This window comes from Ostrinia furnacalis, unplaced genomic scaffold, assembly GCF_004193835.3.
Source record: "Ostrinia furnacalis isolate ACB-3 unplaced genomic scaffold, ASM419383v2 OfSCF5941, whole genome shotgun sequence".
Classification (NCBI taxonomy): domain Eukaryota; kingdom Metazoa; phylum Arthropoda; class Insecta; order Lepidoptera; family Crambidae; genus Ostrinia; species Ostrinia furnacalis.
The window spans coordinates 96639-124635 of NW_021136180.1; the positions used below are offsets into that span (position 1 = coordinate 96639).

Sequence of the window (27997 nt, forward strand, 5' to 3'; positions counted from 1 at the left end):
TAGTAGAGTGGACGGTGTCTCCAATCGTACACGCTGCTATTCCTACTCTAATATCGATAGTAGTTCATCCTCGTTCTTGAAGTAATTTGTTGAAGGATTAGGCTTTATCAAAATCAAAAATCAAAATCAAAAATATTTATTCAGTTTAGACCACAAGTGGCACTTATGAATTATGCATCCAGTTGGGCTGGTCAATGTAATCATCCATATTTCCAGGTGTCAACATACCGGCCGCCGCCCAAAGGCTCGGAGAACCTGGAGCAAGGACTATTCGTGCCCAAGCCGGTGGTGTGGGAGCAGTACTACGACCCGCTACACGTGCTGCGCCGCGCCGTGCACAGAAGGGACTTCCACGCGTCCATGGAACGCTTCTCCACCTAGTAAGTGCTTGTGTGTTTGCGGCTAAATTTAAACCGGAAAGAAGGGCGAGCGGGGAAGGCAACTAAAGACGAAAGATCGAGCGCGCTCGGCGGTCTTCGGTTTTTTGGCGTCTTCTCTCACTTCAACAAGTTAACGACCAGCAAGGCGTTAGTTTTGTGGCTGCAGTTTATTTCCAAAATATATGCCCTGATTTTAAAACTACGGTGAATTTTATTTCTAGTCAAAAAACAAATTTATTATATCAATAGACCTACAGTAAATGGCAGAAAATGTTGAACTATTGTACCTATTTTATGATCAAACCACTGTACTATATTCTTGGAAATAAATGTTAACATATCTTAACATCGTAAAAAGATACGCATTCCAAAGGTTCTAATCCCGCTATAACTTGTGATTTGTAAAGATTTGGAAGTGTGTTGAATCTGGAACCTCAACCTGTATTGTAGTTCAGTGTGAAAAAAAAATCCGCTGCCTTGTCTCCTGACCAGTTGGTAACAATCTGTCTACGAATGTAATTTACCCATTAATCTTTCAGTGTCCGCGAGAAGCAGAAGTCAACCGGCTCTACCAGCACTTCGAGCGGGGCCGGCGAGGCTTCAGGCGCGGGCCCCAGTGCCCCCGGGGCCCTGTGGCCCCCGCTGCGGGCCCCGGCGCCCGCGCCCGAAGCCGCCGGCGACCCGCGTGCTCTCTGCGCCTCAGGTATATTATGGTTATGTGAGACTGTAGCAAAATGTCTTTAGCAAACCCGCCTAGGCCAAAGACGCTTATAGGGCCAGAACAGACGGTGAAACGCAACTGAAACTTTCTGATGATTCTTAGGCCACTCTTAGGCCCAGAACAGACGGTGAAAAGCAAATGCAACGAAACTGCAACTTTCTGATGATTCTGATGAATGAAACTGAAAGTTTCAAACTGGTCGCGTCATGTGTGGTCTCTCAACGGACGCTATGGCAGAAACTTAGATGCAACTCAAAAGTTACTAGCAGTTGCAGTTTCTAACTGTGTAGGTTTGTTGTCGACACGAAAAGAAGAAGTTGCAATTTCGTTGCAGTTGCGTTTCACCGTCTGTTCTGGGCCTTAGTCTATTTATTACTGTTTTCGGTTACACTTCAGGCCTCACGGGTCCGTATTCTCAAACATTACCTACTATGACTATGAATTTTCACAGTCCCAAAAACTTATTCATAAACAATACTTGAGTGGCGGAGTGACACACACGAACCAATCACAGAGCTCTATTCAACATGACTTCGCGTTCGCATATCATTGCTGCTTCACTTAAACAAGCATCGTTTATGAATACGGGTGTTATTGTCTTCCCATTATGACTTATTCAAAGCATGTCTTAAACTAGAAACGGTATGATGAAACCTCAGGATGAGTCGATTACTTTCGTGACTTACCCCCACTACAGATTAGGCCATGACTTGAACTTGTAGTTCTTCTACCCAGTGGCGGCTGTACATTAAGTGCGCTCGTGCGCTGAACCACCAAAAAAATATTTAAAAAATATCAAATATTACCTCATCTATATTTTTAAATTACCATTTAATAAAAACATACAAATTGTATAAAAAGTTTTTCCAATTATGGTGAAACAGTTTGAGCGCTTTTACTAAACTAATAAGACTTATTTTTCTGTAAAGACAAATTCTCGTGCGCTTCGGCGAGCGCACGCGGACGGCTCATATAACTTGTATGAGATACGGAGCTAATACGCCTGGCGCGTGAGACAAAAGATAGTTCATAGAAATGTACCGAGAAAAGAGTCGGTTCTCGAGCGCCACACGGCGACTCGAAGATTGCCGAGAGCTACCGATGTTTGCCGGCGGCCGGTATGGGCGTGAGGCGACACGGCAGCCATGATTAATTTCATCAATCATGATAATATCTCGCGCGTAAATTTTTTATAGTTTTTATTTTTTGTTATTTCAATATTTTATGAAAGTGCATCACTATTTCGATAACCCACCAGCCGCCACTGCTTCTACGCTTAAAGCTAAATTATGTTCTTAAAGCTTAATTTTATTTTTCTCACCAGGCGTCCTCCACGGCGCGCTCCTCTGCGTGCTACACCGCGGCGTGCACCGACGAGGCGCGCCCGCCACCGCTGCCGGCGCCGCGCCGTCCGCCTCGCCGCACGCGCCGCCCGACCACGTGCTAGCACTAGCCGTGTATTTGTTACGAGTGGCCGCGCATCTGGCTGCTGAGCGCGCTACGCATCATACGGTCAGTCGTCATTTATGTGGTCTTATAGGGTATCGTAGGTTTAGTGGGCCCTCGAGGTTAAGCGCGGCGCACGCGCCGCCCGACCACGTGCTAGCACTAGCGGTGTATCTGCTGCGAGTGGCCGCGCATCTGGCTGCTGAGCGCGCTACACAACATACGGTTAGTCTTAGTCGTCATATATTCAAGTCGCTATAAGTTGTCCTTTAGTTAATATCTCGCATCCGCGCCTGGTGACGCGCCGCCCGACCACGTGCTAGCGTTGGCAGTATATCTGCTGCGAGTGGCCGCGCATCTGGCCGCTGAGCGCGCTACGCATCATACGGTCAGTAACCATACGGTCATGTTGTTATAAGTTCCTCTTTAGTGTATAGTAGGTTGAATGCGCTCTCGAAGCCACGCCGCCTGCCTCGCCGCACGCGCCGCCCGACCACGTGCTAGCGCTAGCGGTGTATCTGCTGCGAGTGGCCGCGCATCTGGCTGCTGAGCGCGCTACGCATCACACGGTCAGTCACCACATATGCGTGTCGCTATAAGTTCCTCTTTAGTGTATAGTAGGTTGAATGCGCTCTCGAAGCCACGCAGCCTGCCTCGCCGCACGCGCCGCCCGACCACGTGCTAGCATTAGCAGTGTATTTGTTACGAGTGGCCGCGCATCTGGCCGCTGAGCGCGCTACGGATCATACGGTTAGTCACAAATTCGCGTCGCTATAAGTGGTCTTATAGGGTATCGTAGGTTTAATGCCCCCTTGGTTAAGCCCGGCGCACGCGCCGCCCGACCACGTGCTAGCGCTGGCGGTGTATCTGTTACGTGTGGCCGCGCATCTGGCTGCTGAGCGCGCTACGTATCATACGGTCAGTCACAAACTCGCGTCGCTGAAAGTTTTCCTTTAGTTAGTATCTCGCAACCGCGCCCGGTGACGCGCCGCCAGTCCACGTGCTAGCGCTAGCCGTGTACCTGCTACGAGTGGCCGCGCATCTGGCTGCTGAGCGCGCTAGGCATCATACGGTTAGTCACTGAAAGAAAGAAAGATACATTTATTACACTGCACACGCGTGTTGCTATAAGTTGTCCTTTAGTGTATGCTAAGATTAATGCGCCGTTCGCCTCGCCGCACGCGCCGCCCGACCACGTGCTAGCGCTGGCGGTGTATCTGCTGCGAGTGGCCGCGCATCTCGCTGCTGAGCGTGCTACGGATCACACGGTTAGTCGCCATATTTTGTCCTTTAGTGTATCTTAAGGTTAGTTCTCTTATTGTATGTGGGGTATTCTTGCGTCATATTGTATTTCAGGCGATCAAAACTTCTAGTCACGAAACTTTCGATCAAGATCATTAAAGCCTTTATTGCTATAACGGTTGCATATTCTGTTGCAAATTACACTAGCACGGTGTGTTATATTCGGATAGAAATTGACCAAATTCCACTTGCTTAGGGCTTACGATAAAACTCGCGCAAGTTCACGCATATCACACATGTGTCTGTAATCAAAAATATGTATGAGCAATGTGGTGTGAGGTGGACGCACGCTGCGAGCTTTTGCTAACGGTATAACCATCCACTCCGTGCCTTGGCGCAAGTTTAACGCCCGTATTCACAAACATTACTATGAGGTCTCACAGTGCGCGTGGACGCACAGGGTGACACACGAACCAATCACAGAGCTCTATTCAACGTTGTGCGTTCGATTTGCAGCTTCACTTAAGCATGCATCGTTTGTTAATACGGGCGTAAGTGTAGTCCTTAGGTACAATCTCGGCATCGTTTGATTTTGAATGCTTTGGCGGTTGTCACACTGTGCCGCGCTCTGCCGCGGAGCGCGTGATTTTCATATAAAAAAATCACGCGCTTGGACGCGTTGTCAGTGTGAAGCGCCGCGCGAGTTTTCTATACAAACTGAGGTACTTGCATACAATTATTAAATCTGTCGCCCCGCGCTCCGCGTCGGAGCGCGGCGCAGTGTGATAACCGCCTTTGATAGATGTATCATTAACACAACAAAAACGTAACATTGTATTCTCTCCGCAGCGCGACGTGTGCGTGCAAGAAGCCGAGGGCTCCGCCCGCGTGTCGGGCGTGCCGCTACTGGGCGCGTTCGCGGGCGCGGCCGTGTGCGACAACGCGCGCACCGTGGTGGCCAGCGTGCCGCCGCGCGCGCGCCCCGCCCCCGCGCCCGCGCAGCCCGCGCGCTACCACTCCGACAGTGAGTACTGGGTCCTAGGGAATAAGGTTCAAATTGACGTGGCAAAATGTAGGACAGAATCTTATAGTCAAGGACTCGCTTTAGCATCCAGCTTTTAGTGTGGCCTCGACATACCAGTGAGAGTAATTTTAAACATTCATACTTTAGCAGTGTTTAATCGATAAATCTATCTTCTCAGGCGACACAGAATGGGAGCCCTCAGAGTCAGAAACGACCCGCCTGCCATCGCTGACGCGAACCGCATCCCTACCAGCCACCAGCACGGCGCTAGCGGTGCCGCCGCCTTTACAGGTATCAGATAACTTACATTTTTTACTAAACATAAATAATTTCATTAATTTCGGGATGACTTTGGAGTTTTTTCCAATTTTTATTATACTTGAGCACTTTTAAGAGATACTTTTGAGAGTTATTAGTGAGATATGTCAGCTTATGCGGTGTCCTAAGTCAGCGATAAAGACGACACAACATAACTTACGCTATGAACTTACCTGTCACGTTCAATCGCGTATCGTATACTATACGCAGACCGTTATCTCAGAGAATGCGGTTGATTTGAAATATTTTATGGCGCAGTTACACTATGCGCACACTTGGTCGAACACAAACGGAACACGGAAGTATAAGCACACACGGCGAAATGAACTGAACTGTGTGTTTACACTATCTGATTTGATCAAGGTTGCTGTCCGAGTCAACTCGCACATTTTTTATTACTAACTACTAACTACATAGTGTAACTGCGCCATTAGGTATAGGTTAAATAGGACCTAAAGAGCGATAATAAATGGGATGAAGTTGTTGTGTTACCAGGTAGTGCAGCGTTCAGACTCCATGCCTGATGACCAGTCCGATGCGGGCGGCGACGCGCCCCAGATGCGAGCGCTAGAGGCAAGTTATATTGCACCTTATCCTCTTTCATTTAAGTACTATTTTAGTTTACTACAAAACATGTGGTGAATGTTGACAATAACAATATGAAATAGACATTGGATATAGTCTGGTCCGTGAGCACGTAGAATTTTGTCCAATGACCCCAAGCTACCCATCCTTATTGCTCGCGTGTAATTATGTTGCTATCGCGCTCGCACACTCACTGCGGGCGCCCGTCGCACAGTCGCGACAGCAATATAATTACGCGCGAGCGATAAGGATGGGTAGCTAGGGGTCATTGGACAAAATTCTACGTGCTCACGGACCGGGCTTTAGAAGTAACTAATTGATAAACTAGTATCATTGAGTAGATGCATGGTGCATAAAATAATATTAGCTAATTCTTCTTTGATTGTTATGCATCTACGGGACTATTCCCACCTCTCGTTCCCACCACTGCAACTCCTGTGTAGCCAGGATCTACAGCTTGACCGCCATAAAAACCCAACCAATGAAGGTCAAGTTTGTCCCCGAGGGTAGTTAAACTGTCATTGGACCCGCAACGAAATTAATCAGAAGAACATAGGACGAGTTCGAAATTAATGTTCGACTTCCCTTCATTGCAAAGCGGATGACAGGTGACAAACAAAGGTTTAAAACCTTTAAACCTTTGTTTGTCACCTCACCTTTTGTTATGCATTTATCCCCATAATAGCGACTTGTTCCTGCATTGTTTACAAATAAGTATGGTTTATTTATACAGGATGTGTCGGACCGGCAAGCGTTGGCGCTGCAGGCGTTAGGAGACTCGATCATGGAATCGGAACCACAGATGACCCTTGCGATACCAGAAACGGAACCTCCACCAGCTATTGATTATGGTGCGTACATATACCTGTGTTTTTTGTATACTTAAGTGTCGATCTCTTAGATTCCTGAAATTATTCCGGTCATGCCAACGTTTGCCATTCCTTTTTACTAAATCCGTGTTTATGTATCCGTTTAACGGAATGGGTCACGCATATACATATGCCCGGTTTTTGAATTGAGATTTCCTGTAGCGTACTCACCTTCTACTCAAACATGAACTCAATAAGATGAGCACGTTTAAGCTTAAAATCTCAATTCAGAAATTGGGTCATAATAGTTGTTAAAATTTCTTAGCATTAAAGAGTCGCGTCTCAAACTCAACGCGGCTACAACAGCATGTTAGACTTGAAAATTGCGACTGGTTCATCAAGTAGCACAGACGGAAGAGCAAGTCGCCCGGCAAGCGAAAGGTCGTGGGTTCGATTAGTGTTCTTTTACACGAGCGGCTCATAGCCGACGGCAGTGTGTGTGCAGTTGTACCTTGTCGTATCCTGTACAAAGAGACAGCTAAAACTGCACCTAACGCCACCTGTCGGCGGCAGTCGTTGATGTGGCGACAGCTGCCGCCTAAAGGTGGCGACAGCTGCCGTTGGCTATGAGCCGCTCGTGTATAAGAAGCCTTAGGGCTATATTTCACCGGGACACTATGGTATGGTCGCAACCAGTCGCCGCTACTAACAAAATGTATACAGCTTTATAGAGAGTTACTCACCTGGTGTCCGTTTGGTTGCGCAAAGCTGTATACATTTTGTTGGTAGCGGCGACTGCTTGCGCCGCCATGGTATCCCGGTGAATTATAGCCCTTAGGCAGTTCGTTTTTTTCGAGTTATTTATAATTTAGGCCAAAATCATTGAGTTTTTTCGTTGATGGTTGTTATGCGTGTGCGCAGAGGTGGGCAACCCCGAGTGGTGCGTGAGCGTGGTGCCGCCGCGGCCCGCGCTGCCCGCGCCGCAGCCGTCCACCAGCACGCAGGTAACTCGAGCTGACACAGTAAGGCCACAAAATATAACAGAAGAAAAACTCCATACTAAGCGCGCTCGAGCCACGCACACATAGACACCGCTCACGTACGCGTTATCAAGACTGTCTTGGACGAATGCGAGGCGCGACTGCGTTCGCTTGAGTGACGCTGCTCACGCGTTCGTAAAATTATTTTGTTTGTGCGAAAATTAGTGAACAACAAGAAAGGGGTATTATAACATTTGTTAAGTAGACGGTTGCTTACACTCAACATTAAAAACTAAATTTTCGTTTTTGAAACTAACAGTTGATTCCGGGAGGTAAGTAAGGTATTTATTTGTATTTCAATAGTTCGTTTAACGTTGACAAATTGAAAGCCAACTCAATTATTAGGAATATCGAATTGTTTTAGAGAGGTTTTAGGAATTATTGGATAATAGTGTCAACCACGCAACTAAATACTACTTCCTTCTCGTGTATTTGTTTGCAAACTATTACTATAATAACGTACTAAATATAACTGCATATGTAATCTGTTATTGTCTTTCTTCCATAGTATTAAGAGTATCATTTTTCTATCATAAAGAAATAAACGCAACACATGACAGGACAACCCTAGCGCGACGGCCGAGCGTGCGAGCGAGAGGTATGCAAAGCGAGGTACATACATGAGTTTACCTTCTGTTATATTTTGTGGTGGCGGTTACGCATGACGACAGATTTAATCATTGTATGCAAGTACCTCAGTTTGTATAGAAAACACGCGCGGCACAACACACAGACAACGCGTCTGCGCGCGGGATTTTTTATATGAAATCACGCGCTCGGCGGAGCGCGGCGCAGTGTGATGCCCGCCTAACTACCCTCCAGTTTTTTATTCTGTTTATTCTTGTATTACTATGACGACAAATTCAAATAAATAATTTGAATTTGACGACCCTCCAAGTTACTCAAACATTATCTCCGTATAAAACTCACATAGCTTCATACCTTTGCTGTATAAAAACCTTTCTGTTACACAGGCTACGGCCTGATGCCCCAGGCATACCAAGATCAATATAAAAATAATTATATTCAATTTTAAACCATTCTTTACTTGTTTCTCAAAATGAATGGGAATCAAACAGTTATCGTTATGCATTTTTCATCCTGATTTTGATTATATCAGTATCCAGAACAGAATCTCTGAAAACTCAAAACTAAAAACTGTTTAATTTTATTATTAGAAACAAAACATAAGAGACATGAATATAAACACAAATATAAATTGTCCTACATGTAGAATCCAGAAATAACAAAAATAAGAGTAAACAAGGCTTTAAACTAACCTTTGTAGTATCGAAAATAATTCCAAAATCCTGGTTCGTTTTGATCCATAGTTGCAAGTACACAACCAACCACAGGACGAGTCGATTCCGGTGAACGAATCGATAATATCGCTGCTAATGAAACTGCATTCGCAACTGTCGGGAAGGCTGGACTCCTTCTCACTCGAAGAACCGGCTCCTGAAACTGACGAACCTATTGGTAAATTAATTTCTACCTAAAACTTTTATAGAAAGCACTTTCACATATATAAATCAATGAATCAACCGCTTGGTCTCTTCTCTCTTGTTCTCTGCTTGACCTGTGATTGACTGGTAGAGAATTTAAGTCCGCCACTGTACAACAATAAGTGGTCTTGCGAAAAAAAAAAAGAGACTAAAAACTCCAAAGAAAATCAAGAAGTTACCTTGATTGACTATTGATTAAACATGTTTGTATCAGCATTGTTAAAATCTGTTATTTTTTTTTACATTATGTTCGTATTAATTTTCCAGGTGTTGTGTTAATGTTTAATACATGTGTTTTATGATTCCTTTAGGTGACGGCCCACACTTCATCGGCCAAGTGCTACGCGCGCTGGCCAAGTTAGACGCCCGATGCGCGTCCGCCATCGCGCACGTTCGGCAGACGCTGTGGCCCAACCAGCGGGAGCGACAGGCCGAACAGCGGGCCAGGTAAGCTGCGCTCTTATACAGTGTGAGTCACGTTAAAGTGTACATATGAAAATAGATGAAACTAGACCTATTTTTATCGACAAAAAAGAGGTCAAAATTTTTTTTAGATTTTTTTTTTTTAAATTATAGAATTTTTTTTCTTTCAAGTACTTATTGTAAAGAAAACGTAATAAATGTTGTAATAAACGTAGCAAATGTTGTGATAGGGATAGAGACATGCGATTTTTGGTTTTACAAAGGTAATACGATAGAGAATAATACAAAACAATAAAAACCACTTGTTATAGGGGCATTTTTTGGAGAAATTTATCAAATAACCAAAAAAACACGAATTTGTAAGCAGATTTTTTTCGAAAAGTATCATTTTTTTATTATTTGTTGGAATTTTCTGAGTATTTTATGTATTTTTTAGTATCGTCTGTTATTTACCATTATTACTGTTTTTGTTTTATAAGCATATACCTCTTAGTTTGAAAGTTATTACGTTTTCTTTACTATAAGTAATTGGAAGAAAAATAATTCTATAAAAAATAAAAAAAAAATCTCAAAAAATTTTTGACCTCTTTTTTGTCGATAAAAATAGGTCTAGTTTCATCTATTTTCATATGTACACTTTAACGTGACTCACACAGTATGCTGATGTATAGACTAATCCTAGTGTGAAATAGACAGACATATTTTTTTCTGTTTAGCGCAAAGGCAGATAATGCTCAATGATGTTCATTACGTTGCATTATGTGCGTCTTATGTACCATTAAAGAATAAATAAATTAAATATCAAATTTTGATGTGGATCCTGTACAAAAGTTATTGTATTTGAATACCGGATTCTCCCTTCTTTGTATTGGACAGGTTTTTTAAATACTTTATATTCTGTTAGGTATTGTGGAAAAGTCGATACTTCTCAGTAAGATAGCTGGCGTCGATTAGATAAGGGGACTAGTGATGTCTTTTGGAATGTCGTTTACGTAGGGCTGTAGCTGTGTGTGTGCAAAATGTATCAACATTTTACCATCTAAAGCCTGGTCCGTGAGCACGTAGAATTTTGTCCAATGACCCCAAGCTACCCATCCTTATCGCTCGCGCGTAATTATGTTGCTGTCGCGCTCACACATTCACTGCGGGCGCGCGTCGCACAGTCGCGACAGCAATATAATTACGCGCGTGCGATAAGGATGGGTAGCTTGGGGTCATTGGACAAAATTCTACGTGCTCACGGACCAGGCTTTAGCAGTAACTTGTTGCAAAAACACTGCGGATTTATGTGCGGAACTGCGGATATTATTTATTCATAGCCCAGTAAATCATCAGCATCTCGTTGGTTGTGTGTACAGAGAACGACGTGAGAAGGAGGAGCGCTCACGACGCGCGCGCGATCGTCAAGCGGCCGTCATGCGAGAGTTCGCTCGCAAGCAGCAGCAGTTCCTCTCGCACGTGCAGGCGGCGGCCGCCAGCGAGCAGATGGACTGGGACGCCGACGAGCCGCTGCGGCACTACGACTGCGTCATCTGCAACACCACCGCGCCCGCCTCGCACCACGACCCGATTGGGCTGTGTGCGCTGCTGCAGGTAAAGTGTTAAAGTGTCCTCCTTCCCTCTCCTCTTTCAAACAGTGGCTGTATGCAGGATAGCTTATGATTTGGACGGGAAACTAGGGATTTTAGGGATGAAAAACTGTCAGAGTGAGAATTCTGTGACAACTGTAGTGACAAAAAATAAAAACAAATCAATACATAGCCATAAATACTAACTTACAACTAGAAAAGAGGGTGTAGTTAGGCACAGGCTGCACGCCACTAAACTTGCGATACTACCGCGCCCGCCTCGCACCACTGGGGCTATTGGCCTATGTTCGCTGCTGCAGGTAAAGTGTTATCACCCACCAACATCTTCCCACATAAGCCACAAGAAATGCCACACCAACCAGTGTACCCCTCTTCGCCTCAAGTACTCCAACCCATTCCCATTGCGGGACTACGACTGCGTCATCTGCAACACCACCGCGCCCGCCTCGCACCACGACCCGATTGGGCTGTGTGCGCTGCTCCAGGTAAAGTGTTGTCACCCACCATCATCTTCCCACATCGTTCGTTCGTTTCAGCAAAATGTCGTCCACTGCTGGACAAAGGCCTCCTCCAAGGTTTTCCACAATGCACGGTCCTGCGCTGCCCGCATCCTGGCTCTTCCCGCGACCTTTACCACACAAGCCACAAGAAATGCCACACCATTCAGTGGCTCCCTCTCCTCGGCCCAAGCCATTCTCACCGCGTCTGCGCGCTATTAAACTTGCGACGAAACCGCACCCGTCTCGTACCACGAGCCTATTGGGCTGTGTGCACTGCTGCAGGTAAAGTGTCTCTCCATCCCCCATCACCACGCTTCCATCGCAGAACGGGACTATTCCCACCTCTCTTTCCCACTATTGCAACTCCTGTGTAGCCAGGATCTACAGCTTGACCGCCAATAAAAACCCGACCAGTTAAAGTCAAGTTTGTCCCGGGGGATAGTTAAACTGTCATTTGACCCGCAACGAACCCCTAGCCTCATGTGTCATCCCACTTCTTCGTTTGTCTGGCGACTACTCTGACCGCTGAACTATGGAGACATTGGATAAATCCGCATCGTCCTAAGATTTCCACAACGACCGGTCTTGAGTTAGGAACTATTCCCGCCTACTTCCCACCGCTGTAACTCTTGATTAGCCAGTGAAGGTCAAGTTTGTCCCGGAAAATAAACTGTCTTTGGACCTGCAACGAAATATTTAGACAAAACGAAGGTTCATCATTCAAGGTTCTGAAAAGAAATCCACCTACACTACCCGCATTCAGGTGCTTCCTGTGACCTTCAATAGATCATCGGTCCAACGAATGAGGGTAGTTGTAGAAGCTTTTGCCCAACACTGGACGTCCATTGTCTGCAACGAACAATAATCCAAGACAACATATTTACGTGAGTTTCTATTCACAGTCCACCTCAGTCCTCGGGCACCGGCGGAAAGCCGGCAGCGGCGACGCACGCCTGGCACTATCTGAAGCCGAGCGCGCGAGACTGGCGGCGCAGCACGACACCACCGCCGCCGCCCACCACTACCGGTTACACGACGACTTGCACGCGCACTTTGACCAGGTAACATCTTGTGTTGATTACTACGATACTATGACGTCAGCGAGTCAGACTGGCGGCGCAGCACGACACCACCGCCGCCGCCCACCACTACCGGTTACACGACGACTTGCACGCGCACTTTGACCAGGTAAATAATAATAATAATAAGATTTTTGTTTTTATAATGTATTTTTATTTTTTGATAATTACATTGTAAAAAGAAAAAAATAAAAATAAGGAAGAAAAATGAATAAAGGAGATAATAATAAATATCCTTAGACATTTTACACTGCGCTTCTAGTCCCAAACTAAGCAAAGCTTGTACTATGGGTACTAGACAACGGATATAAACATACTTAAATACTTTTTTTTGTAAATACATACTTATTATACATAGAAAACACCCAGTCTAATACAAACAAATATGTTCATGCACACAAATGTTTGTACTGTGCGGGAATCGAACCCGCTACCTCCGGAATAGTAGCCCGTTTCGAACCACTACACCAAACGGCTGATGAAAATACATCTTGTGTTCGCTCTGATTACTACGCTATTATGCCGTTACCAGCGTCATAAGCTTCATCAAGTGTTTCATGAAGATTTGTAATGATTCTGAAAGACAAGTGGCAAAAATCTGAACTAATATCCAGTATTGATAGTAGCTCCCTTTTGTCTTGTAGTGCAGTCCAACAAGTGTATGAGTTAAGAAGCCTTTTGCGTCCACAGAGACTAACGCTCGCCGACCTAGATAGTACAAATATGTTGTTTTACCGCAGGAATCATGGCTGATGAGTGTGAGCGTGGGTTGGGAAGGCGGAGTTCACGTACAATCTTGTGGACATCATCTACATTTACGGTGTTTACAGGTATGAATATTTGACATAATTTCTTCAAGATTATGTGTAAGGCCCGGTTTCCATCAAGGCGGCTCGGTTTCAATCAGATTTCATTATTTCCACATCTCACCGCTATGTTCCACCTTGTTGGAAATCGGGCCTTGCTGTTACATTGAAATTGTCATTTGTGTACTACAAAATGTCCACAATATCATTTATTTACCTCGGCTAGCAGTTTTATTTTTGCTGTGTTCATTTGCAATCAGTCCTAAGACTATGAGCAAATCTGTTCTGTGATGTTAGCAGAAGTAGAAAGAACTTTGAAATTTTCCAATATCCTGACGTCACTTTCGTTTCAGCTATACCTCCGGAGTTTATCAGCGCCGCAACGACCTCACAATCTCCACGTGGACCGCGGCGAGTTCCTGTGTCCCGTCTGCAGGCAGCTCGCCAACACCGTGCTGCCGCTCGCGCCGCCGCCGCCGCCCGCGCGCCCCCGCCACGCGCCCCCGCCGCACCAGCGCCTCGCCGACCAGCTGCTGCAGCAGCTGCAGCTGCAGCACCAGGCGCCGGTGAGTACCGCCCGCCGCCGCCCGCGCGCCCGCCACGCGCCCCCGCCGCACCAGCGCCTCGCCGACCAGCTGCTGCAGCAGCTGCAGCTGCAGCACCAGGCGCCGGTGAGTACCGCCCGCCGCCGCCCGCGCAGTTCTCCTCTATGTGGTAAAATTTTCTCGTTGTGATTAAAAAAAGTTTTAATACATTTTTTTTTCCGAACAGAGTCCAAGCCGCCTATCCGAATCGATGGGCAAAGCGATGGAAGACATGACCTCAATGGCGGGCAGCAAGCTCCGACAGCGGTACGGGACGTCGCCGGCCGCCATCTTTACCTTCGTGGCGTCGCTGGTGCGGACCAATCTTGAGTGCGAGCTGGTGCAGCGAGGCGGCAGTTTGGTCAGCCACCCGCCGCCGCGGTATAAGCCTAGGAATGACTGTATTGGTAAGTCGCAATTTTTTTACATCATTTTACCTTACAACATTCTATTGTAACAGTATACGTAAGCTTAAGAACTGCTACAAAAACATTCTTAAGATTCTCTTCATTCAGCTGACTGCTAAACTGTCAGCTTTTATCTTTCTACAGTTTGTCTGTTCATTGAGTGGCTGGGCATCCTATACTCTCTTTGCTATGACGTGGTCTCAAGTTAAGATCCCGTTTACTCCATTTTAGTCGGTTCTATAATAGTATAGTCGCATCATTACAACATAAGCCCGCTACTTTTTTTTACAATAACATTTCTTTGAAAATTTTAAAAGTTCGACGGGTTCATCCAGTGTGTAGTAGCTCAGTTGGAAGAGCAGTCGCCCGGCAAGTGAAAGGTCGTGGGTTCGATTCCAGCCTTAGGCAGTTCGATTTTTTTCAAGTTATTTATTTAAAACTAGCTTTCCGCCCGCGGCTTCGCCCGCGTGGAATTTTGTCTGTCACAGAAAAACAATATCGCGCGCGTATTTACTCACCGTTTAGACCTACCCTGGACTACGACAAACATTTTAAAACCAAAATCAGCTCCATCGGCCCAGCCGTTTTCGAGTTATAATCAGACTAACGAACATCAATTCATTTTTATTTATATAGATTAACATTTCTTTTATCTTCTGTCTACATTTTAAAACTCGTGGCAATCATTGATGTTGATGTTATGACTGGTTCATGTCGCCAGCGCCACCTGTATTACTATAGTCATGTATTCGTTTGTCCGCAGTACCGCTAATGGTAGTAGCGGGCACACACGTCCGCGCACTTCGTGCCGCCGGCGCAGAACTAGGCGCGGCAGAAACATGGCGCTGGCTCGCGCCGCCCGCCGCCGCCGCGCCCGCCGGGCCCTCGGCGCCGCCGGTACCCGCCCCCGCCGGACCAAGGGCCGTGCCCTTACTGCTGAGGGATCCCTGTGCGCTACTGCTGCATATGTTGTTGTTGGCGCCGCAGAGACCCCCACATCTTGACATGGGTAAGTGCGCAGACAAACCGCCAGCGAACATCAAAGATTGTCCAAAATGGAAACGTCGGACAATCATGAAACAACTGCGTGTTAGTTCTCGCGCCGCCCGCCGCCGCCGCGCCCGCCGGGCCCTCGGCACCGCCGGTACCGGCCCCCGCCGGCCCAAGGGCCGTGCCCTTACTGCTGAGGGATCCCTGTGCGCTGCTGCTGCATATGCTGCTTTTGGCGCCGCAGAGACCCCCACATCTTGACATGGGTGAGTCATAAAACCAAGTCAATAAAGGACGGACGCAAGCGACGTTCGACTGGCGAGCGAACATCAAAGATCGTAGGACACGCATGAAACAACTAAGTACTACTCCGCGCTGCTCGCCGCCGCCGCGCCCGCCGGGCCCTCGGCACCGCCGGTACCCGCCCCCGCCGGACCAAGGGCCGTGCCCTTACTGCTGAGGGATCCCTGCGCGCTGCTGTTACATATGCTGCTGCTAGCACCGCAGAGACCACCGCATCTTGACATGGGTGAGTTATGACTCACCAAGCCAATGAAGAACGGACGCAAGCGATCGTTGACTCGCGAGCGAACATCAAAAATCGTAGGATACGCATGAAACAACTAAATAGGTACTACTCTGTGTCGCCCGCGCTCGCCGGGCCCTCCGCGCCGCCTGTACCGGCCCCCGCTGGGCCTAGGGCCGTGATCTTACTGCTGAGGGATCCTTGCACGCTGCTGCTGCATATGCTGCTGCTAGCGCCGCAAAGACCACCGCATCTTGACATGGGTAAGTGCGCAGACAAACCGCCAGCGAACACCAAAGATTGTCCAAAATGGAAACGTCGGACAATCATGAAACAACTGCGTGTTAGTTCTCGCGCCGGGCCCTCCGCGCCGCCTGTGCCCGCGCCCGCCGGCCCAAGGGCCGTGCCCTTACTGCTAAGGGATCCCTGTACGCTGCTGTTACATATGCTGCTACTAGCGCCGCAGCGGCCACCGCATCTTGACATGGGTAAGTGCGCAGGCGCAGGACGAAGAAAAACGGACGCAAGCAACGTTCGATTAGCGAGCGAACATCAAAGATTGTTCAAAATGGAAGCGTGAGACACTCCTGATACAACTACATGCTACTCCCCCGCGTTGCCCGCCGCCGCCGCGCCCGCCGGGCCATCGGCGCCGCCGGTACCCGCCCCCGCCGGACCAAGGGCCGTGCCCTTACTGCTGAGGGATCCTTGCGCCCTGCTGTTACATATGCTGCTACTAGCGCCGCAAAGACCACCGCATCTTGACATGGGTGAGTCATAAGAACCTAGTCAATGAAGAACGGACGCAAGCGACGTTTAACTCGCGAGTGAACATCAGAGATCGTAGGACACGCATGAAACAACTAAGTACTACTCCGCGCTGCTCGCCGCCGCCGCGCCCGCCGGGCCCTCCGCACCGCCGGTACCAGCCCCCGCCGGACCAAGGGCCGTGTCCTTACTGCTGAGGGATCCCTGTGCGCTGCTGTTACATATGCTGCTGTTGGCGCCGCAGCGGCCGCCGCATCTTGACATGGGTAAGTGTGCGTATGCGCAGGACGTATAGGGAGAAAGAGAAGGAATGCGAGCCATGGACACCTCACGAGCAAACATCAAAGATTGTTCAAAATGGAAGCGTGAGACACTCGTGAGTCAACTACATGCTACTTCCCCGCGTTGCCCGCCGCCGCCGCGCCCGCCGGGCCCTCGGCGCCGCCTGTACCGGCCCCCGCTGGGCCTAGGGCCGTGCCCTTACTGCTGAGGGATCCTTGCACGCTGCTGCTGCACATGCTGCTGCTAGGGCCGCAACGGCCGCCGCATCTTGACATGGGTGAGTCATAACCAATTCAATGAAGAAGGGACGCAAGAGACGTTCGACTGGCGAGCGAACATCAAAGATCGTAGGACACGCATGAAACAACTACGTACTACTCCTCCGCGCGGGCCCGCCGCCGCGCCCGCCGGGCCCTCGGCGCCGCCGTTACCGGCTCCCGCCGGACCAAGGGCTGTGTTACTGTTGCTGATGGATCCCTGTACGCTGCTGCTGCATATGCTGCTATTGGCGCCGTAGCGGCCGCCGCATCTTGACATGGGTGAGTCATAAAAACCTTGTCAATGAAGAACGGACGCAAGCGACCTTTGACCGCGAGCGAACATCATTCAAAATAAAACATGAGACGCTCGTGAAACCATTAACCAACCAATTCCGTGCCGCCCATACTCGCACCCGCCGGGCCCTCCGCCCTCGCGGGCCCGAGAGCCGTGCCCTTACTGCTGAGGGATCCTTGTGCGCTGCTACTGCATATGCTGCTGCTAGCGCCGCAGCGGCCGCCGCATCTTGACATGGGTGAGTGCGCAGGCGCAGAACGTGGAAAAAAGGACCCTTCGACCCTCAAAAACGATCGGCTCCTGGCTCTCAAAAACTTTTCAGCAAACAATCAAAACCAAATCAACTTGCATTATTAACGCCTATGTAGTGAGGGTAATGTATGTGGTGAGGGTACTCATGACCGTCGCCAAATGTAACGATATTCCATTCTGCGAGGATTTGCCAACTTTCATAAGAGCTACAAACGAGACAGACAGCATAACAAGCACGCATTTAAAGGTCACATCTAGTGTGTCGTGTCTCACCACTTACTCATAATATGAGACCCATATTATGGGTAATCTTTAATGAAATCTTTCCTATTCCAGAACAATTCACCTGCGTCGTCCGCTCCCTCTACGCACTCACCTACTACCAGATAGTCTGCCAGTTCATTGCCAGCACCAACGCGGAAGGCCGCGCGGCATTAGGCGCGGCGGCGCCCGCGGGCCCGGGCTCCGGACTACGGGCCGCCGCGAGGTTGCTATTGGCAGCCCTGGCTGATTCAGAACTGTTCACTGAGGATGGGCCAGCCTCGCCGCACGCTGAGAAACCTAATCTGGATATAGCTCAGTTGGAGGCGCAGGTACGAAAAAAAAAAATGAAAAATATGTTATGAGACTCACTATAGACAGTCATTGTTATTCAAACTTCCCGCGTACAAACCCTGGCACGTTAGTAAAAATGATACACTATGGTTTTTTAAAAAGTTAGATTTGACAGATTGTTTTTGTTTAATGGCGTCTGTACGGAAAACTAAAGGAATATTTTAATTGTGAAGCAAATAGCTTTAAATGTTGTTTTATAATACAAAAAGCCAAAAGTGTTGCTCTTTTCAAAGCTTTTCAAATATTTTATTGACACTTAGTAAGCATGTTGGGGAATTCCTCTCTTTAACCTCGTAAGTCCCCGCGTACTTGTACAAGTACATATTAAGGATAGTAGTTCAGACCTGACATTTAAAAACTACATAGCAAGAGTAACTGCCGAATGTACTTACCCAAGTACAAATCTTTCATTCCCCATTTACCGGGTAGTTTTTTTACAATGGCAAAAATGATATGACCATACTCATTCAATACTCTATGGTCAATTCCGCCATGTTAGACAGGTAACGTCAACTGTCAGTGTCAGTGTCATTTTTTCGCAAAATGGTCACGGGGTCGGATTGCCGGCTGGCACGAGGATAGTTTATCTGTTTATATCAAAGTAATCTTTGGTTTTTTATCTTGTTTTTTAAATGTATCAGTAAATATAAATTATAGTTTTTGTAAATTAAACAAAATTTAAAAAGAAACTTAGTATTTTATGAGGTTCATGGTCGGTCAAAATAATTTGTACTTGATATAGTACGTTAGGCATTTGTTACCCAAAAAATTGTATGAAATTTGTATTAGGTATGAAATTAGCGTTTTTTTTTCTTCAATGTTCATTACTATGTAATTTCTTTCATAGTATAGCTATGTCCATCATTCTTTTATTATTTGAAATTTGACTTCAAGAGCTTACTTTTACGTATAAAATGCTAAACTTAATTTGATTTTTTTAATTTGAATTAAATTTTCAAAGACAGCTCGTCCTAATTGTCGTCCGTTTCCATTAAACAAAAATAAATATATATTTTATACAGACACCAATTTTCAAAAAATGTTTTAGTTTTTTTATAGCTTAATGTTGTTTCAATCTACCTACAAAATTTCATAAAGTTTGAATTTACGGCTTTTTAAAAAATCCCAAAAATATTAGTATGAAAAAAATAATTTTGGTGAAATTCTCCATATAAAACGCTAAGGCCAAATAATTTTGTCTTAAAGACTGAATTTTATAATTATTGCTTACTTAAGTGACGTTTAGAAGAAAAAAATGATTTATTTTTAATACATAAATAAAACCTTCATCTTAATTATATCATTTTTTTACACTGTATAAAAAGCCTAACGTACTTACAGGAGTACAAACTATATTCAATATTTTTCTTTTAAAACAGGTGCTAAAGATGCTTAACTTCCAGTAAAAAATACAAAACATAAGGTAACACTTAAAAAACTATGTAAAACCGTCAATATTTTATCTCGGTCTGAAGCACATTTCTTAGTTTGTACTTGGTATAGTACATCCGGCAGATATGAATACTGCTGTTGAAAAAACACAGGACTTACGAGGTTAAGTTTAAGTAACCTGTATTGAGAGGAATCTACTCTTTCGTCACATCCATAGATGTTCTAAACTTACATTATGAAAATATTACCCATTTAATAACAAACACACTGGGTATATGGGTTTTTCGATGTGAAATCTGTCTTAAGCCGGGTCTCCAGGGCGTGTTTTGCCCTACACAATCAACAAAATAAAACATTTCAATATTCAACAAAATTACCTACAAAAATTTTGAATGTTGAGTTGACATGTTTTATTGATGGTGTAAGACAAAACACGCGCTGGAGACCCGGTTGTAAGGGGCTGTAAAATGTCTACTTGTAGCAACTTTCATGTTGTCGCAAAAATATTCAATATAGCATAACGACTTTATCATTACTATTATTGTTCTACACTGCAGGAGCCTGCCCTCTTTAATTTTACCTGAATCAAATGGAGAATTTTGCTTAAATTTTGCGGATTGACTAACCTTCAAAGAAAGAAACATGAAGCCTTGCGAACCTGTTATTTGTGACACACTATCTCGCGGTTCCACATGGCTCAAAATCAAAATAAAAATCAAAAATATTTATTCAGTTTAGACCACAAGTGCTTATGAACGTCAAAATATAGAAAATAATAAAAAAGAAAACGCAGCCCTTATGGGGCACTTTACATGTCTCTTTATCTTTTTCTATTTATCTTGACTCCTCGATCTTGTGTCCGTTGCTGATGACGCGTCATTCACAGCTGCAAGAACTGCTGCTACCGTTCGTACGCTTGGCGGCGCTGCTGCGACACCACTTATATGACTGCGAGCTGCCCGAGATCCAGACGCCGCGCCAGGAGTTCGTGCGCCTGGCTTATTACCTCGAGCTGGTGAGTCCATACTACTAAAGCCCGGTCTTTGAGCACGTAGAATTTTGTCCAATGACCCCAATCTACCCATCCTCATCGCTCGCGCGTAATGAGGGGACTATCGTTTTTATACTTAACAAATGGCACCCCTGGCGATTGACAGGACCTTACTCTACAGTGGCGCCATCTTGATGAGTGCAAATGCGATAGTCCTCCTACCACTTTAGCGCTCACAAGTTGGCGCCACTGTCTTCGCCACTAGCAAGTGACAGGACCTTACTCTACAGTGGCGCCATCTTGATGAGTGCAAATGCGATAGTCCTCCTACCACTTTAGCGCTCACAAGTTGGCGCCACTGTCTTCGCCACTAGCAAGTGACAGGACCTTACTCTACAGTGGCGCTAACTGGTGAGCGCTAAAACGATAGCCCTCATTATGTTGCTGTCGCGCTCGCACACTCACTGCGGGCGCCCGTCGCACAGTCGCGACAGCAATCAGACTATACTACCGCAATATACGAGTAGTTTGAAGTATTAAGGGTCAAAGATTTCTCTAAATAAATAAACATCCTTGGACATTTTACACTACGCCTCTAGCCCTAGCCAAGCTTGTACTAGTACAAGCGTAAATACTAGAATGTTTTGTTATTAAAGTACACTGGTACACTGCAAGCTTAAATAATTATGGTGAGAACTACACTACGTTAAACAAGACCAGGGATGGGGCGTAGCTTCCGCCGTATCAATGATATGAAACCCTCATGGACGAATTAACTATTTGGCAGAGTAGTAAACTGCCTAGGGCCCCAAAACGTTTAAATACGATAGGGGTTTTTCCTACAACGTCAAAATATGAGGGGGGGTTTGTTTTCTGGTGTTTAGATGAAAGTGAAAGAGCGAACACCAACAAATCTTGATACAAAGCTCGTCTAATGCCCCTTTTCACCATCAATCCCTAATTTTTAAGTGACCCCTATATAAACAAAATTCCTGTTATTTGTTACCATAGTTGTGACTTAGAAATTAGGGATTGATAGTGAAAACGGGCTTAAGGCACGCTCCGTTACTGGACAACTCTTTATGACGTCATACTCTATATACCTCTCTTCTTTAGGTAACGGACGGCATGCAGTGGTCGGACTGGTCGGCCGCGCAAGCGTTGCTGCCCGACGTGCCGCGTGCCGCCTTCGCCTGGGCGCGGCAACTGGGCGCCGCCGCCGCCAGGGGACAACTCGTGGTGAGTTCAAGGGTTATTTTAACAACTAGCGGCCGCCCGCGACTTCGTACGCGTGGATCCCGTTTTACCCCCCCCTTCATCTATCTTACGCGGTTTAGATTTTTTCATACAAATGTTTTTTCCCACTAACTCCCGTTCGCGTGGGAATTTCGGGAATTCCTTTTTTAGTGCACCTCTACGGTACCTAAGCTACGAGTACGTCCCTTCCAAAGAAGAACGGTCACGCCCCATACAAAAAAAAAACCAGACCCGACAGAAACGAGACATACCTCAGTTTTTTTGTCATGTCTTAATTAGTTTAATTATATATTTTTTATATTCGAAATCTATGTATAACACCATAATATGACCCTTTGTTTTTGTTCAGGCGTTATACAAAAACTAATACAAAATGCCTATTTATCACCAAAATTGGTAAATGTATGTACCTAAATGTCTATTACAGCTGCTATGGAATGTATCTAGGTGACCTGGAGATACAGCCGGATTGTACTACGGATTTTGGTGTTATAAATAGATTTCGAATATAAAAAATATATAATTTAACTAATTAGGACATGACAAATAAACTGAGGTATGTCTCGTTTCTGTCGGGCCTGGGTCACAGATGACCGTTCTCCTTTCAAGTGCCTACGTTTAGCCGTTTAGGCTGTGTGTTGATATGTCACTAAGTCAGTCAATTTCTCCTTTTATATATTTAGACTAGCGGCCGCCCGCGACTTCGTACGCGTGGACCTCGTTTTACTCCATTAGGGGTGGAGTTTCGTAAAATCCGCTCTTAGCATCTATAGCGCATGCATTTGAAATTTCAACTCTCTTACTTTAAACACATAGGACTTTCATAATATAAACTTCCAACCCTCCTTTTATCTCCTTAGCCCCCGTAGTTGATCTCTAATGATACATTTTCAGTATATGTACCACCACCACCACCACCATTTCAGCCATAGGACGTCCACTGCTGAACATAGGCCTCCCCCAANACATGAGCCAAATTTGAAGTGTTAATGCACAGTAGTTTTTGAATGATGAGGAGTCTAAAGTGGCTCCAAGTGGTTCGTCTAAATATACGCACGGTGCAGTCCCCTCCCTGGAACTAGGCTTAACATGCTCCCGCATGTCTAGAATGTTTGCTCAATGTTGATTTAGTCGATTTTCTCCAAATGGGAACATGTAAGACAAAAATAAAATTTCCAATATTACAGACCTTGTAGACTAGATGCCGCGAAAACTATACAAGATATAGAAAAACTTGAATATCTCACCTATAGCAAATTGAATAAGCTTTTTTTGGTTCATAGTGGTCATGTCAGTAGGACGCATAGTTTACGAGGATTAAGCGAAAAACCGAAAAGTGGCACCTTTAAACCCCCCTCTCCCCGCCGGCTCAAGGGCTAAGGGTGGGGACTTTTGCTATGATCACCTCNAATGTACGATCAAGATGTGTCTGTGTAAGAACCCGAATAATAAATGCTTATCTCGCTAACTATCGGTCTTTTCATTAAAGAAACACAAGTTCTGATAACCATAAGAAAATAAGTAGTGACTAAAACCTTTTAGGAACCTAAACTTGACAAACATTCATTCATAAACAAAAGTAATTGTCAGACTTCAAATCATGTCAATTTGTTCTTCTAGTTTTTCAACTAAATTTTCTTGACGATTCCAAAAAATTCCAAGAAGAAGAAGATTGTTGGTTTTCAATTGGCGATACATACCTACAATATTTTAAATGAATCGATCTTCATAGGTTGAGAGCAGTGGTACCGGTAATAAAGAGCCGGTAATGAAATAAAAGTTTTAAAGGAGGTAAAAGACTGTAAACGGTAAGAATACCAATTTTACGCGGGCAGCATTTTTTCTCATTTATATTCCTTTATATTTTTACATACAATCCATCTGATAGAAATAGGATTCGGAATTTTATAACTTAGGGGAACCTGTTGTACTTAGGCCAGTTTTTCGAATTTTGATTTTTTGAAAAATAATGGTAATAGTTAAACTTGTCTAGTGCACTTATATTTAAGGGTCATTCCACAAAAATATGTCAACTCTTAGTCCGCGCCACATTTCACATGGAATATTTGTTAATATTTTATTCCAAAATTGTTAAATAACAGCTCGCAATGTGTTTTATTTACTATTACCCATTTATATTTTCTAAAACAATTTTTAAAACATCTTAAATTCCTTTTAAATGACCCAAAACGTCATTCCCTAGGCATGTCCGTACTCCAAAAGTTTGTGTTTTGGAACCCATATTTATAGAAACATCAACTTGATCCTTTGTTTTAATTAACGAACAATCTATTTAAACGTATATTACACCCAATTCTTTTAATATCTTGCGGTTTCAATAAACAATAATTTGATTTTCTTAAGTTGAAAAAGAGTCCACAGCTTTTAGCGTCATTCCCTCGCCACGCACTGATTTTATAATTTTGCGCTTTAATATGTATTTAGAGTGAATGACATTTAGTTGAGTTTAAACTACGATACAAAGTTATCCTCAGACCATACTGGCTTAGCGGCAGCCGTTTTTTGAATTAGTGCAAACGTGCGAGTTGTTGCGGAAACATGTGTTGATCCAGTCTCTTCGTCAGTCCCTAGTTGAGTAGTTTTATTGATTACAATAGGAAATTGTATGTAATTTAATAGTATTTACGTGTGGTTTTTCGGCTATTTTCGGCACATCGTATTAAGCATCTTATAATTAAAAGTTAATCTGCATTTGTGTTAAGTTCGAAATCGTCAGTCCCTAGACCGTCAGGCCCTAGCTTAAAACGGCGCTGGGGACTAGGTTACTAGTTAGGGAACGAAGTTTTTTATATAGTGATAATAACAAAACAACTACATTAAGTATATTAACTTATCTATAAATGTTAAGGTCATAAGTTTTATACTTTATGAAAAGTCATATAGGTAGGAGTAATGTAGTATGAAAAATTTAAAAATTATAATTTCTCCTAAAATAAAGCATAAAGTGACTGGCCCTTTTAGACATAACATAATTAATATAATTTACACTAATAAAGTATTCAAAAGCATCTTAAAAAAGTTTAGGACAAAATGACGTCGAAAATATACAGATTTTTATGGAATGACCCTTAAAGATGATTTAATTAACTACATAATTCATTCATAAAATTGTGTATAATTTTAAAAATTTGGGCATACTAGCTGCTAGAAAAAAAAAGGGAAANGAACCTTGTTTGTCACCTGTCACCCGCTTTGCAATGGAGGGAAGTCGAACCCTCCATTAATTTCGAACTTTTATGTATTTCTGATTAATTTCGTTGCGGGTCCAATGACAGTTTAACTTTCCCCCTTGACCTTCATTGGTTGGGTTTTAATGGCGGTCAAGCAGTAAATCCTGGCTACACAGGAGTTGCAGCGGTGCGAATAGTTTTTTTTACCACTTAATCAATCGTTTTCTCCACAGGTCCGCCGCCTCCTCCGCTCGATGCACGTAGAGTGGGCTCAACCGGCGCTGCTGGCTCTCCCGCGCGACTACGACCGTCTGTTCACTTACTACCACGAGCGGGTGTGCGCGCAGTGCGGCGCCGTGCCCAAGGAGGCGTCCGTGTGCCTGCTGTGCGGCACGCTCGTGTGCCTCAAGCAGGCCTGCTGCCGCCAGCAGCAGGTGGCCGAGGCCGTGCAGGTAGGGTTGTGGAACAGTCGATAGTGAGACTATCGATAGTTAATCTCGAACAATTATCTGAATGTCGATAGTAACGGTATTTGCAGGGGTAGGAAAGTTCTTGAGTGGCGACCACGAGCTGGAAGACGTAGCGTGGGCAGGCCTCCCACTAGGTGGACCGACGATCTGGTGAAGGTCGCGGGAGGTACCTGGATGCAAGCGGCGCAGGACCGGTCTTTGTGGAAATCCTTGGGGGAGGCCTTTGTCCAGCAGTGGACGTCTTTCGGCTGAAACGAACGAACGAACGATAGTAGCGCCATATGTCGTGAATATTCAGGATGTCAATAATAATTTTCATAGCATCGCCATATTTTATGATCAATGTTTTTTGGTAATAGGAATACTATCGATATTTTTACGTACAATTACCATCAATACTATTGGAGTAGCTGTCAAAAATTGCCAAAAACATGATAGTATCGAAACTATTGACACGCAACAATACGTTGCCTCGTACTGTTCTTCCATTAGAGCTCACTATGGGTCGTGACGTGGAACTTTAAGGCGGATATCGACACTGCGCGGCATGAAGACGCGTCGGTGAGCCGATTTGAGCGTTGCCATAGACTTTCTACTCAAATTCGCGAGCAGTCTCACTATGTCGATACACGTCTTAACATGGTGCTGTGTTTTTAATATGCGGTGTGTTTAATTTCAGCACGCAATGGAGTGCGGCGGCGGCACGGGCATCTTCCTGGTGGTGACGTCGACGTACATCATCGTGATCCGCGGCCGCCGCGCCTGCCTGTGGGGCAGCCTCTACCTCGACGACTACGACGAGGAGGACCGCGACCTCAAGTGAGTTACATCCTCATTATCCCACTCTTACAGGCTATAGATTATTCTTCCGTACTTTCTTTGAATTAAAGTCGGTTTCTGATTTGAGATTTCCAGCTTGAGCTTAATAATTATCTACTCAACAATGAATTTATCGTGAAAAGTTCATACTCGATAATAAGATGGACATGCTCAAGTCAAGGATCTCAATTTAGAAACCGGACTTTAGCCACACAAAATTAACACAATAAATGTTTTTTACTTGTAGAATTTTTGTTTGTTATTACGCTAATATTTTTATCGAAACAGATGAAACGTTACCGTAGTTACGATGTCTCATTTAAAATGTCACACGTCCTGCGTAGGCGTTTCGTTATCTCTTCATCTTTGTAGTTACGGATGTTTGTCACGGATGTGCAAAACCCCTAAAAGGTTGAATAAACTTCTTTCTTGATCTATCCAAATTTTAAATTTATAAATGCTCTTCTGAACTTTCTTCAAGTAGGTACTCAAATAATTTGTTTGAATGTGCAGGCGCGGCAAGCCGCTATACCTGAGCGCTGACCGACTGGAATTACTACAAGCTCAATGGCTGGCGCACCGCTTCGACCACACCAAGCGCACCTGGGTGTGGCACCGCGACTCGCTCTGAGCGCCCGAAGCCCCGCCCAGCCAGAGGTCACTGAACCCGCCATGCGCGAGCGCAAGTGCGGACTAGCTTGCATCATGACTAAAGCCTGGTCCGTGAGCACGTAGAATCCCGTCCAATGACCCCAAGATGCCCATCCTTGTCGCTCGCACGTAATTATGTTGCTGTCGCGCTCGCACACTCACTGCGGGCGCGCGTCGCACAGTCGCGACAGCAATATAATTACGCGCGAGCGATAATGATGGGTAGCTTGGGGTCATTGGGCAAAATTCTACGTGCTCACGGACCAGGCTTTACCTGGTAACCAACCCTTCTGTAATGCCGGCGCCAAACATTGGCTGTATTGGCTCCAAGTTATCTTGGATCCAATACACCAATATGTAGACCGATCTGCGCCGCCGTAACGTAGACTTGTCAATTGTAAGACACAAAGATGACGTCCTTTTCTCAGCTAACAACTTCTACTGCGTAAGTGTACTCAAATTGTCTGTACTCATACGAGCAGGACTACTTGGACTTTTGAGTTATTTTGGATTTTAACTTAACTTATGTACCCACTACTATTATGCGACTCAAGCTTAACTTCGATTCATGCAAAACGTACGAGAACCTAGCACACGCTTTTAAACTTTCTTCTTCTTCCTACTTATTATATGCCTCAAATTCACTAGTTACGTATACGAATAAAATGACGAACGCTTTTTCGCCAAAAGCGTATGATACATCGATTTTGATCATGCCGCTTCGTGCTTGAACATTAAACATTTCACAAGCAAATAATGTAATCCATTCATCGACATAAC

General features: G+C 45.2%; 1 protein-coding gene across 1 annotated transcript in view; it reads left to right on the top strand.

The window, feature by feature from the left end:
• Window positions 1-27347, top strand: part of Ubr3 (Ubr3 ubiquitin ligase) — a 73456-nt gene extending 46109 nt beyond the window's left edge. Inside the window, exons 14-36 of the mRNA XM_028316864.1 lie at window positions 217-380; window positions 920-1083; window positions 2426-2613; window positions 4639-4813; window positions 4992-5104; window positions 5612-5704; window positions 6450-6567; window positions 7447-7529; window positions 8897-9044; window positions 9382-9517; window positions 10852-11086; window positions 12485-12643; window positions 13402-13491; window positions 13821-14033; window positions 14239-14458; window positions 15222-15467; window positions 15553-15714; window positions 18168-18424; window positions 20725-20853; window positions 21946-22068; window positions 25511-25729; window positions 26427-26566; window positions 27080-27347. Coding sequence (XP_028172665.1) covers window positions 217-380; window positions 920-1083; window positions 2426-2613; window positions 4639-4813; window positions 4992-5104; window positions 5612-5704; window positions 6450-6567; window positions 7447-7529; window positions 8897-9044; window positions 9382-9517; window positions 10852-11086; window positions 12485-12643; window positions 13402-13491; window positions 13821-14033; window positions 14239-14458; window positions 15222-15467; window positions 15553-15714; window positions 18168-18424; window positions 20725-20853; window positions 21946-22068; window positions 25511-25729; window positions 26427-26566; window positions 27080-27197 — 3693 coding nt within the window. The 3' untranslated portion in view covers window positions 27198-27347. The remainder of the gene's footprint in view (window positions 1-216; window positions 381-919; window positions 1084-2425; window positions 2614-4638; window positions 4814-4991; window positions 5105-5611; window positions 5705-6449; window positions 6568-7446; window positions 7530-8896; window positions 9045-9381; window positions 9518-10851; window positions 11087-12484; window positions 12644-13401; window positions 13492-13820; window positions 14034-14238; window positions 14459-15221; window positions 15468-15552; window positions 15715-18167; window positions 18425-20724; window positions 20854-21945; window positions 22069-25510; window positions 25730-26426; window positions 26567-27079) is intronic.
• Window positions 27348-27997: the final 650 nt, after the last annotated feature.